Source organism: Trichechus manatus, unplaced genomic scaffold, assembly GCF_000243295.1.
Source record: "Trichechus manatus latirostris isolate Lorelei unplaced genomic scaffold, TriManLat1.0 scaffold00061, whole genome shotgun sequence".
In the NCBI taxonomy this organism is placed as follows: domain Eukaryota; kingdom Metazoa; phylum Chordata; class Mammalia; order Sirenia; family Trichechidae; genus Trichechus; species Trichechus manatus.
The window spans coordinates 5,355,255-5,367,329 of NW_004443997.1; the positions used below are offsets into that span (position 1 = coordinate 5,355,255).

Here is a 12,075-nt window from a genome sequence, read left to right on the forward strand (position 1 = left end):
TTTCAGAATTGTTTGAGAATTGCAAAGATTATGTCAGAGCAGGAAACATAATTTTAGAATGCAAAGAGAATTGGTTCAGGTGGTTTTCCTATATGTGACATTTACTGTCTCAGGTAATCTCATGGAGGGTGAGCCCTGTCTGGGTAATTTGGTTGTCGGAGAGAAGCCACGCTGGCCAGCCACAGCTGCATTGCTGGACGGAGACTAGGGGAAAGCTGGAGTTGCTGTCCTGTGATTGCCTCTGTAAGGTGCTGGAGGACAGAACTCAACGACCTAGAATGTATATTCCTGTACACACCTGCCTGTCATGATTTTAATTGTATTCATATTGGCTCACCATCTCCAAGACTTTGCTGGGGTAACGGGGTTGCTTTAAAAAACAAAAACAAAAAACTTATTATGGAAGTTTTCAAACATACACAGAAGTAGAGAGAAGAGTATAATAAACTTGCATGTACCTATCATCCAGCTTCACTAATTATATACAGTTTAGCCATTTGTGTTTGGTCTGTTGTTCTTGCTTTTTCTTTTCCTGGAGTATTTTAGAGGAAATCTTAAATCATATCATTTCACCTGTAAATACTTCAGTATGTATCTGTAGTAACTAAGGATCCAAAAAAATTATATTTTAGACCACAGCATCTTAGCACAGACCTGAAATTTTATTACATATACTGTTTTTTAGAAAGATTAAAGGAAACTTATTCTCCTGTATCCATTAGTCTTTCTCTCTTACTAGGATAATTTCCAGTCAGCATACAAAAAAGATGATCTCTCATCCCTAAAAATTAAGACTTCCCTTATCCTTACATTCCTCTCCAACTGCCATTCTCTTCCCTGTACTTCTCAAAAAGCTGTCTCCATTTCCTTACCTTTAACTCCTCAGCCAGTTCCAATTTGACTCCTACCCCCACCACTCTACTAACACTCTTCGTAACATGTGAAATAAATCCAGTGGACACTTTTCATCTTACTTGACCTCTTCCTCCTAATAAAAATAATGAATGTTAATTGAGTACTAACTGTATCAAGCTCTTTTAGGAATTACAACATTTAATTCTTTAATAGGTGTCATCATTATACCCATTTTACAGATGAAGAAGTTGAAGCTTAGAAAGATTAACTAGCCCAACAGCTTAGTAAGTGGTAGAGCAGGGATTAAATTCAGGCACCATCTTATCCTGCTACCTTTTTGGAATACACGTAATCCGCGACTTATGGTCAGGTTTACATTCCGATGACTCCATAGTTAATTCTGGCATTAGTTGAATACCTCTTTTTTTTGGTTCGTTTTGTTGTAGTTTTCATTATTATTGCCTTTTGTTATCAGTATCTTTATAAATCCAGTCTTCATTTGTCTCTGGGGTTTAGAAACATTACGTATAAACATTGTGAGTGTACATCTGAGAATGATAACAGCAGCAAATTATGTGCTGCAACGTTGTATGTAGTACATATTACTAACAGTAAGATGTATAGGTACAAAAAAAAAACACGGTCATAAGCGTGGTTCGTCGTAAGTTGGGGACTATCTGTATTCCAATCATTTACCTTCCTATCCTGAATTTTCTTTCTCTGTTTCATTTTGGTTTTCTTTGCAGCTCCTTCTCCTACCTGACCTTTAAACTTGGAGGTCTCTCAGGCCTTGATCCTAGGTCCTGTTCTCACTGCTAGGCAATCTCATCCACACCTATGGCTTCGAATACCATGTAGAAGTTGATGAGCTCTCAGTCTGAGGTGAAACATGTGAAAGCTGTGTAACTCCACAGGACTGCCTTGTTTTTCTGGGTCTTGCAAGTTTTCTGCCTTTGACAGGGTACAATCTTTACCACTTATCGCTCTCCATTACTGGAAAATACTTGAGCTTTCCTTCTATGACAGGTTCTGGCTTTCACAGGTTTTACTGTATATCACTTAGAGCTGTGTCTGAGCTCTAGACCCAGATACCCAACTGTCTCCTCAAAACATAACTCTAAATGAGCTCCTCCTAGGTTGCCTTTTTTGTAAATGGTGCAGCCGTCTACCCAGCTGGCTGTTTAGAAACCTGAGAATCATCCTTAACTCCTCCCTCGCCTAGCTCCCATAAACAGTCACAAAGTCCTATTTATTGTGTCTTATATCTGTCTAATTCATCTGTTTCTATAAAGAAAGCCTCCCCTCATCATTCTTAGATGGAACGCACCTTTTATGCATTTTCATTGTACACTGTACTGTCTTCTTCCCCTTCATAACACTTTCCACAGTCATGTTCAATTACTTATGTTAATTTTTGGTTTACCTTCCTTTAGAAAAGACATTCAGGCAAGGACCGAAGCAGTCTTCTTGTTTGCTGTTATATCCCAGAGACTAGCAGAGTACCTGGTATATAACCAACCAGTTGCAGTCGAGTCAGTTCCCGCTCATGATGACCCTGTGTGTATCAGAGTAGAACAGTGCTCCTTAGGGCTTTCAGTGGCTGATTTTTCAGAAGTAGATCATCAGGCATTTTTTCTGAGGCACCTCTTGTTGCCCCCGAATCTCCAGCCTTTCAGTTAGCAGCTGAGCACGTTAACCATTTGCACCATCCAGGACTCCATCTGGCAAATAGGCATCATTAAATACTTTCTGAATGAAAGAATGAAGGAGAAATTTGTTTTAGGAAAATGCCTCCATGTAAAGTAGCGTGGAGGGTGAACTCACGGTAGCAGACTTGAAAACAAGATTTCTGATAGTAGACCAGAGAAAGGAGCTAAGAAATTGGCAGTGAGTGGGATTGGGAGAAGGCGGGTAGTTGGGAATTTGGAAGTTTGCAGGACTCGTTGACTGTCGTTACATGTGTAAAGTAAAAGAAGGGGGTATCAAGAATGCAGCAGATTTCTAGCTTTGGCAACTTGAGGGGATGGTAGTACCATTCTTTGAGATAATCAGGCATGAAGAACGATAACTTTAGTTTTGGACCTGTTGACTTAGTAGAACCTCCTATAGTACATCTAAATGGAGATTACCTCAGCACTGAGTAAAACCAGTAGAAAACTACTGATAGTTCAAGTGTAAGCTGATAAAAGTTTTATCACTGAGACTTTTTGTCATTGGCACAGAGTTGATAGATATTTTGATAATTTTTAAATTGGGAGTGGCTGTTATAAGCATGTTGTATATCATACAGAGATGGGATTTTTATATTGATATCATTTAATATCCTGTGAACAGCTACTAATAATAACTGTGAGCCTATAAATTTATTCTGCATTTTAAGGTAGCAGATTTCATTTTAATTATGTTCTTTTCTTTTAAATGCTAATTTATATCTTTTTTCTTCTTAACGACAAAAACAAACGGAGGGGTTTGTAGAACTCCATTAGACTAAGCTTCATGAGGGCTTGCTGCAATGTGGTTTAAATTTTTTTTTTTCCTCTTATTTCTTCTAGGGCCTATTCCCTGGTGGATTCCAGTCAAGTGTCTACATTTCTGATTTCCATTCTACTAATAGTCTATGGGAGTTTCAGGTAAGAAAGCATCTATAAGTGGGATTGATTTTAACTGGAAATGGAGGAAGCATTGCTCTGAAAGTGTTGGCACCAAAACTTCCTACTCTGTGAAGGGAAACAGGACTTTGACAGGCATTGAGTTAGAACGAGATAATTATGGTATTTATTTTTTAGTTAGCTGCTGTTAAACACTGCTTGGTTTTGCTTACGACTTTCGCATATAAATGCGAACATGCAAAAACGAATTGCTTAAATTCTGGTTCTGAAAATAATGATTCACGTAAGAGCGCTCCTTATTGGGAATGTTAAGGTCCATGACAGTGATTCTGCAGAGTCTTAAAGGGAACAAAAAGTTTAAAGAGAAAGACAGTTTGAAATGCAAAAATAAATAAATTCCCAGAGAATTCCTGGAAGATGGTGGTGTGAGCAGTTCCGTGCTTTACCCCCCTCCCCCATGCTGTCACCGAGGAGAACAACGAGAAACTGGTACTCTCAACTCTGTAAGAACTCTAAAAGTAATTGGAGGGATGCAGCAACTAAGCAAATGCTAACTCAAGAAAAAGGCAACTTTTAAGTGACAGGAAAACTTTTTGTTTTCTCTCTACTGCCAGCACCCTGGACCCACTGTGGCAGCAGCAGGGGAAGAACATGGACTATGCTCTCAGAGAGAGTGCTTTAATAGACTTAGAAAGATCAGAGAACCCAACATAAAATATACTCAAGAAGCTAGTTAACTTCTTTATCTTGTCCTAAAGTTCTTTTCAATAAATACATGATACCCTTAAGAAAAAAAAACTTTTTCTTAATTCAAAGATAGTGACATAGGTTGAGCCATATGAATTTGCCAATAGTCTACTTTTTTGACTTACAGAATGACAATTTCATATGGTTCAACCTAATATTATTAGAGCTGTACACGGTAGCATTCTTTCTGCTGACTGTGGGAGTGCCGGTGAAATTTCCATCCTAGCCAGCAGCCGCAGGGATAGCCAGGAAAATCAGTAGAGCTAGACAGACGCTCGCTTTCTTCTTTTCACTCTCCTTACTTAAAAGAAACTTTTTTCTAAAAAGCCTGTTGCCATCAAGTCAATTCCGACTCATAGTGACCCTACAGGACAGAGGAGAGCTGCCCCATAGGGTTTCCAAGGCTGTAATGTTTATGGAAGCAGACTGCCAGTTCTTTCTCCCACAGAGCAGCTGGTGGGTTCGAACTGCCGACCTTTTGATTAGCACCCAAGCGCTTAATCAGTGCGCCACCGTGGCTCCTGAAAGGAACTTTCCTGTTGCTAACGAGTCGATTCCCACTCACAGCGACCCTACAGGATAGAGTAAAACTGTCCCATAGGGTTTCCAAGGCTGTAATCTTCATGGAAGCAGACTGCCACATCTTTCTCCCATGAAGTGGCTGGTGGCTTCAAGCCGCCAACCTTTGAGTTAGCAGCTGAGTGCTTTAACCACTGCATCACCTGGGCTCCTTGAAAGGAACTTTAGAGGCTGTATAATCCAAATAGTATTGTGGCTGACATACTTGAAAATGAAGGCTGCTTAAGAAGTTTGAATTGAGAACTGGAAAGTGACGGTGACAAATGAAACAGCCAGGCATAAGGATTTTGAACTGTCTTATCTTATATCCCTGGTGGCGTGGTAGTTAAGACGTTGGCTGCTTCTTGAAAACTGTGGGGCAGTTCTACTCTGCTCTATAGGGTCACTATGAGTCGGAATCGACTTGACCACAATGGGTATTTTTTTAAATCTTATATCTGGATTTTAATTAGTACTTTTAGGGGCACTACTGGTAAAGTGATTAAGAGCTCGGCTGCTAACCAAAAGATCAGCAGTTCAAATCCACCAGCTATTCCTCGGAAACCCTGTGGGACAGTTCTGCTCTGACCTGTAGGGCTGCTATGAGTTGGAATCAACTCGATAGTTTTACCTCAGCACTGAGTAGAGCAAGTGAAATACTTTTGATAATTCCACTGTAAAAGAGTTTTTGGTTTTTTCTTATTTGGTAAAGTTTTCATCACTGAGACTTATTGAGAGCTTTAGACTCTTAGGAAGCATTACTCAAACCGTAGCAACATAGAACCTTATCAGCGGAGCCTTAATATTTCATATCTCTACACATGGGGTTGCCATGAGTCAGAATTGACTCATCTGCAGCTAACAACAACAACCCTTTGGACAAGTTTTTGATTTTCCCTTTGAGTATATAATGTTTCAGTGTTTCAAGACTTGAAGTTAAAAAAAAAAAAAAAAAAGCCATCTTCACAACCCTAATACTACTTTCATTTGTGCAGATTACCTTTGGTTTGGCATATACTTTATATACTGTGTACATTTTCATAGATCAAGTCATTTATTTTCTGTTTTTTCACCTAACAAAAATACTTTCTACAACCATCTTCATACCAGTTTTTGGTGATTTCCTAAATTGTGTTACTATTTTATGTCACTCTTGTTGGATATGTAGGTTGTTTTCGGTTTTCTGCTGTTACAGAGACATTGCATTACCCACTTTGAATGTTTTGTTTGTTTTGCTTGGGTTGAGTTGTATCTTTTAAGATAAACATCCAGAAGTTTAAATACTTCACCAAAGAATACGAACTGGCTCTAACTGTATATTGTCATACTGTTTTCCAGAAGGGTTACACCAATTTAGGATTGAGCAAGTTTTTTGTTTTTTTGTTTTTTTAATTGTGGTAAATATATATGTAAAATTTATCCTTTTAACAATCTTCTCATTTACAGTTTAGTGACATTAATTATATTCATCATGTTTTTCAGCCATCACCCTTATCTATTTCCAAATTTTTGATAAGATTGGGCAAGTTTAAAAAAAATTATGTAATAAATGTCCAAGAATTGTATCATAGAGGAATCTGAAGTCCAACAAGATGATGTAACGTGACAACGATTACCAAAGGAACTGTCCTTTGGTTAGGATTGGAACCCAGTTCTCAAGACTTCTGCTCCAGTGCCTTATGTCTTTTATACCTTAATAATGCATTTTCTGTAAAAAGTAAACCATGATATCTTTAATGATATATATTTAAAATGGCCTCATTGAAAATGTTACCTCCTCTAACATTTTCTGGAAGAGAGAATGCAGAATTGGTGTTACAGCTTTAAGTGTTGATAGAATTCAACAGTGAAGCCATCTGCAGCCGGGCTTTTCTTTGTGGGATGTTTTTTGTTTGTTTGTTTTTTCCTGCTTGGTTCACTGCTTTATTTTTGGTTTGTTTTTTAAATTTTTCAATGAGTTTTCATTATAGTCATTCTAGTATTAGGGTGTGAAGTAATATCTCATTGTGGTTTTGATTTGCATTTCCCTCAACTAATTATGTTATTTATCTTTTCATGTGCTTACTGGCCATTTCTTTATCTTCTTTGGTGAAATGTCTATTCATATCTTTTGCCCCTTTTTGAATTGGATTGTCTTCTTATGTTGAGTTGTAAAAATTCTTTAAAATATTCTAGATACAAGTTCTCTCTGAGTCGTATGATTTACAAATATTTTCTCCGAGTCTGTGGCTTGCCTTTTGTTTTAGTAGTTGTGTCTTTTGAAGCATAAACATTTTTAATTTTGGTAAAGTCCAGTTTAACAATTTTTGTGGATCATGCTTTTGCTGTCGTACCAAAGAATTCTTTGGCTAATCCATGAGCACACAGATTTTCTATGTTTTCTTTAATACATTTTATAGTTTTGGTTCTTACAATTTAAGTATATGGTTCATTTTGAGTTAATTTTTGTGCATGGCATGAGGTTCAAATCTAAATTCATCTTTACGAATGTGAATATTCAGTTATCCCAGCACCATTTGTTGAAAAGACAGTTCTTTTCCACCATTGAATTGCCTTGGCACCATTGTCAAAAACCAATTGACCGTAAACGTAAGAATTTGTCACTGGATTCTCGTTTCTGTTCTGTTGCTCTGTACGTCTCTCCTTATACCAGTACCACACTGTCTTCATTGCTGTAGCTTTTATAGTAAGTGGTGGAATGGGATAGTGTAAGTCCTTCAGATTTTGTTCTTCTTTTTCAAAATTGTCTGGCTACTCTGGGTCCTTTGCATTTCCATATAAATTTTAGGTTCAACTGGTCGATTTCTACCCTAAAAAAGCCTGCTGGGATTTTGGTAGGCATTGTGTTGGATTTGCAGATTAGTTTGGGGAGAATTGCCATCTTAATCATATTGAGTCTTCTAATCCATGGACATAGAAGGTCCTCCATTTATTTAGATCTTTAATTTCCCTCGGTCATGTTTTGTAATTTTCAGTGTAGAAGGCTTACACTGCTTTTGTTAAATTTATTCCTAAGTATTTTGTCTTTTTATAGAATATTTTTTCTTGATTTCATATTTGGGTTATTTGTTGCTAAGTATATAGAAATACAGTTGATTTTTATTTATTGATCTTGTATCCTACTACAAGCTTACTGAACTCAGTTATTAGTTTCAGTAGTTATTTTGTAGGAGCCTTGGTGACGCAGTGGTTATGTTGTGTGTGGATTCCTTAGGATTTTCTATATATAGGATCATGCAGTCTATAAATAAAGACAGTTTTGCTTCTTTCAAATCTGAATGCCTTTAATTTTTCTGTCTTCTTTTTGTTTTATTTTTAACAGACTATTTTTTAGGAAAGTTTTTGGTTTAAGGAGAAATTGTACAGAAGATAGAGAGTTCCCTAACTTAGAGCCCAGGCTCAAACTTCCAGTATGGCATTGAATAGAGGTGACAAGAACAGACATCCCTACCTTATTCCTCATCTTAAGGGGAAAGAAAGCATTTAGTCGTTCACTGTTAAGTATGGTATTAACTGTAGGTTTTTCATAAATGCTCTTTATCAATTTGAGGAAGTCCGTTTTATTCCTAGTTTGCTGAGAGTTTTTGTCATGAATGAGTGTTGGATTTTGTCATAATGTTTTTAGGTATCTGTTGAGATGATTATGTGGTTTTGGTCCTTTATTTTATTAGTATGGTATATTACATTAATTGATTTGTGAATGCTAAACCAACCTTGCATTTCTGGGATAAATCCTACTTGGTCATGGTGTACAATTCTTTTTTATATGTTGCCGGACTCAGTTTGCTGATATTTTGTTAAGGATTTTTGCTTCTGTATTCATGAGGGATATTTGTCTGTAGTTTTTCTGTTATATCTTGTTACGACTTTGATATCACGTTAATATTGACCTCATTGAATGAGTTGGGAAGAGTTATTTCCTCTTCTGTTTTCTAGAAGAGATTATATAGAATTGTGTTATTTCTTCTTTAAATGTTTGGTAGAATTCACCAGGAAAGAATTCATCGAAAGCTGGTCTTTTTGTTGTTGTTGTTAAAGATACACATAGCAGAACATATACCAATTCAGCTACTTCTACCTGTGCAATTCAGTGACGTTGGTTACATTCTTCAAGTTGTGCAGCTGTACTCACCTTCCTTTTCGGAATTGTCCCTCCCCCATTGGCATAAACATACTGCCCCTAAGCTTCCTATGTAACTTTTTGTGTAGCTGTTGTCAATTTGATCTTGTATAGATAGTTTTTTAAAAGAGCACAGTGCTCAAGGCAGACATTCTTTACTGATTAAGCTAAACTGTTGTTTGGTTTGAAGAAGACTGCGGGGGATATTTTTGGTTTAAGGTTTAAAGATTATCTCAGGGCAATAGTTTCAGGTGTTGATCCAGCCTCAGTGGCTCCAGAAATCTGGATTCCATGAGAATTTGAAATTGTTTTGCATTTTCACCTTTTGTGGAACAATTTTTTTGTTTTTGTTTTTTCTACTAGGTTCACCACATTATTTATTTTTTTTCGTTTTTCCCTCCAGGTATTGGTAGTAGTTTTTAAAAAAAGCTTTATTGAGATAGATTTAACATACCACAAAGTTCATCCACAATTCAGTGGTTTTTAAATTATTCACAGAGTTGTGCAACCATTGCCCACTGTCCAATTTTAGAATATTTCCATTATCCCAAAAGAAATCTTGTTCTCGCTAGCAGTCTTATTCCCCACTCTCCCCTAGCCTGAGGCAGCCACTGTAATCAGCTTTCTGTCTCTATAGATTTGCCTGTTCTGGACATTTCATATAAGTGGAATCACATACTCTGTGACTCTTCGTAACTGTCTTCTTTCACTTAGCATAATGTTTTTGAAGTTCATTCATGTTGTAGCATATACCAGTATTTCATTCTTTCTTATTGCCAAATAATATTCTATTTTGTTTATCCATTCATTAGTTGATAAACATTTGGGTTGTTTCTACTCTTTGGCTATTAGGAGTAATGCTGCTACAAGTATTCATGGACAAGTTTCTCATGTGGACATACGTTTTCATTTCTCTAGAAGTGCTGGGTCATTTGGTAACTATGTATGTTTTCACTTTTTGAGGAGCTGCCACTGTTTTCCAAGTGGCTGCACCATTTTGCCTGCCCACCAGCAACGTATGAGAGTTCCAATTTCTCCACATCCTCACCAACACTTGTTAATATCTGTGCTTTTCATTATAGTCATTCTAGTGGATATGCAGTGATAAGTGGTCTTTATTTGCATTTCCCTAATGACTAAAGATGTTGTGCATCTTTTCATGTGCTTATTTACCATCTCTGTATTTTCTTTGAAGTGTCTATTCAGATCTTTTGCCCATTATTGGATTGAGTTATCTTTTTATTGTTGAGTTTTGAAAGTTCTTCATAGATTTATTAGATAAATGGCTTTACAAAGAGTTTCTTCCCAGCCTGTGGGTTGTCTTTTCACCTTCTATATGTTTATAACTATGTTATTGATTGGATTGATCTTACAATAGACCCCTCTTTATCGCTAGTAACAGTTTTTGTCTTAAGGTCTGTTTTGTCTGATGTTAGTACCATATTTTTACAGGAATAATGCGCACCTTCTACGATTGTTTGCCAACCACTTCCTCCCCCTGCGAGGTATTTTTGTAAGCTCTGCTATGCCAGTTTTTCTCGCATGTTGCTGTGAAAAAAAATTAGTATAGTGCACTTATGAAAACACCTCATGGGGAGAGGGAGCGGTTGGCAAACATACGTAAAAGGCTCGTGTTATTTGCATTAAAAATACAGTATAGCTACTTCAGCTCTCTCATGGTTGCATTCAGGAAGATTTTTAATTACTAATTCAGATTTTCATCTGAATTATATGCCTATTCAGATTTTCTATTTCTTCTTGAGTCAGTTTTGGTAATTTGTGTCTTTCTAGGAATTTGTCCATTTCTGATTTTATTATTTCCTTTCTTCTGCTTGCTTTGGCTTTAGTTTGTGCTCCTTTTTTCTAGTTCCTTTAAAGTGGAAGCTCGAGTTAAGGATTTGAGACCTTTTTAATGTAGGCATTTAAAGCTGCGCATTTGCCTCTACTGCTTTAGCTACATTCCATAAATTTTGTATTGCTGTGTTTTCATTAAGTTCAAAATATTTTCTAACTTCCTGGTGATTTCTTCTTTGATCCATGGATTCTTTACAAGAGTGTTACTTACTTTCCTAATATTTTGAAAGGTCTCAGATTTCTTCCTGTGGTTGAAAGGAGCTTCAACAGCCTAATTCAGTTCTTTTGTGGTCAGAGAACATACTTTTTATGATTTCAGTCCTTTTGAATTTATTGAGGTTTGTTTTATGACCTTTCCTGGAGAATATTCCATGTGTGGTTGGAAAAAAAAAAAAGTGTATTCTGTTATCACTGGTTTGGGACTAGGGTGGAGCGAGTCAGGTTAGTGAGGCACTTGCCTCAGGTGCAAAATTTAAGAGGATGCCAAAAAACTTAATGACCAGGATAAAATAATTTAATGCATTGTGTTTAAAAATAAAAGTCAGTAAATGAAAATTAATGCAACAAATCCTTGATTATTTAAAATACTGCTATTTTGTTCAAGACAAGATCAGTATTACTGATTTTTCCTTTTGCTTCAGGCTTCACTTATAGCTCAGCATGGCACTGTTTACTGATCCTACAATTGTTTTACTAGGACGTAATGGTTTTACTAGGATATGTCTTAGTGTTTTACTAGGAAAATATGTCTTGGGGCTTATTGAGATTCTTAGATATGAACATTGATTTTCTTTTTAAATCAATGTTTGGGACGTTTCCAGCATTATTTCTGAAAACAATTTTTCTACCTCTCTCTTCTTTCCTCTCATCGTGTGTATATTAATATGCTTGATGTTGTCCCACAGGTCTCTGAGGCTCTGTTCATTTTTCTCTCTGTTCTTCAGAGTGAATAATTTCTATTGATCTATCTCCAGGTTCATAAGTTCTTTCTTCTGCAATTTTACATCTGCTGTTGAGCCCCTAACTACAGAATTTGTATTTGGTTCTTTTTTATAATTTTTCTCTTTATTGAGAGTCTCTGTTGAGTCATTGTCATCACATTTTCCTTTAGATCTTTAAACATAGTTTCCTTTAGGTCTTTGAACATATTTATAACAGCTGCTTTGAAGTCTTTTTTGAGTCCAGCATCTGAGACCACTCAGAGGCCATTTCTCTTGACTGCTTTTCTTCCTGATTATGCTTTCTTTCTTTTTTCTTTTCATGTTTCCTATTTTTTGCTATTGTTGAAAAATGGACATTTTCAGTAATATATTTTAGAAATTCTCAATTCTA

The 12,075-nt window shown here is 36.5% G+C and overlaps 1 protein-coding gene across 2 annotated transcripts in view; it reads left to right on the plus strand.

The window, feature by feature from the left end:
* SPPL3 (signal peptide peptidase like 3) overlaps positions 1-12,075 on the plus strand; it is a 172,359-nt gene that overhangs the window by 120,071 nt on the left and 40,213 nt on the right. For both annotated transcript variants that reach the window (XM_004379006.3, XM_023733742.1), the window contains exon 2: positions 3,408-3,485. In XM_004379006.3, coding sequence (XP_004379063.1) covers positions 3,408-3,485 — 78 coding nt within the window. The remainder of the gene's footprint in view (positions 1-3,407; positions 3,486-12,075) is intronic.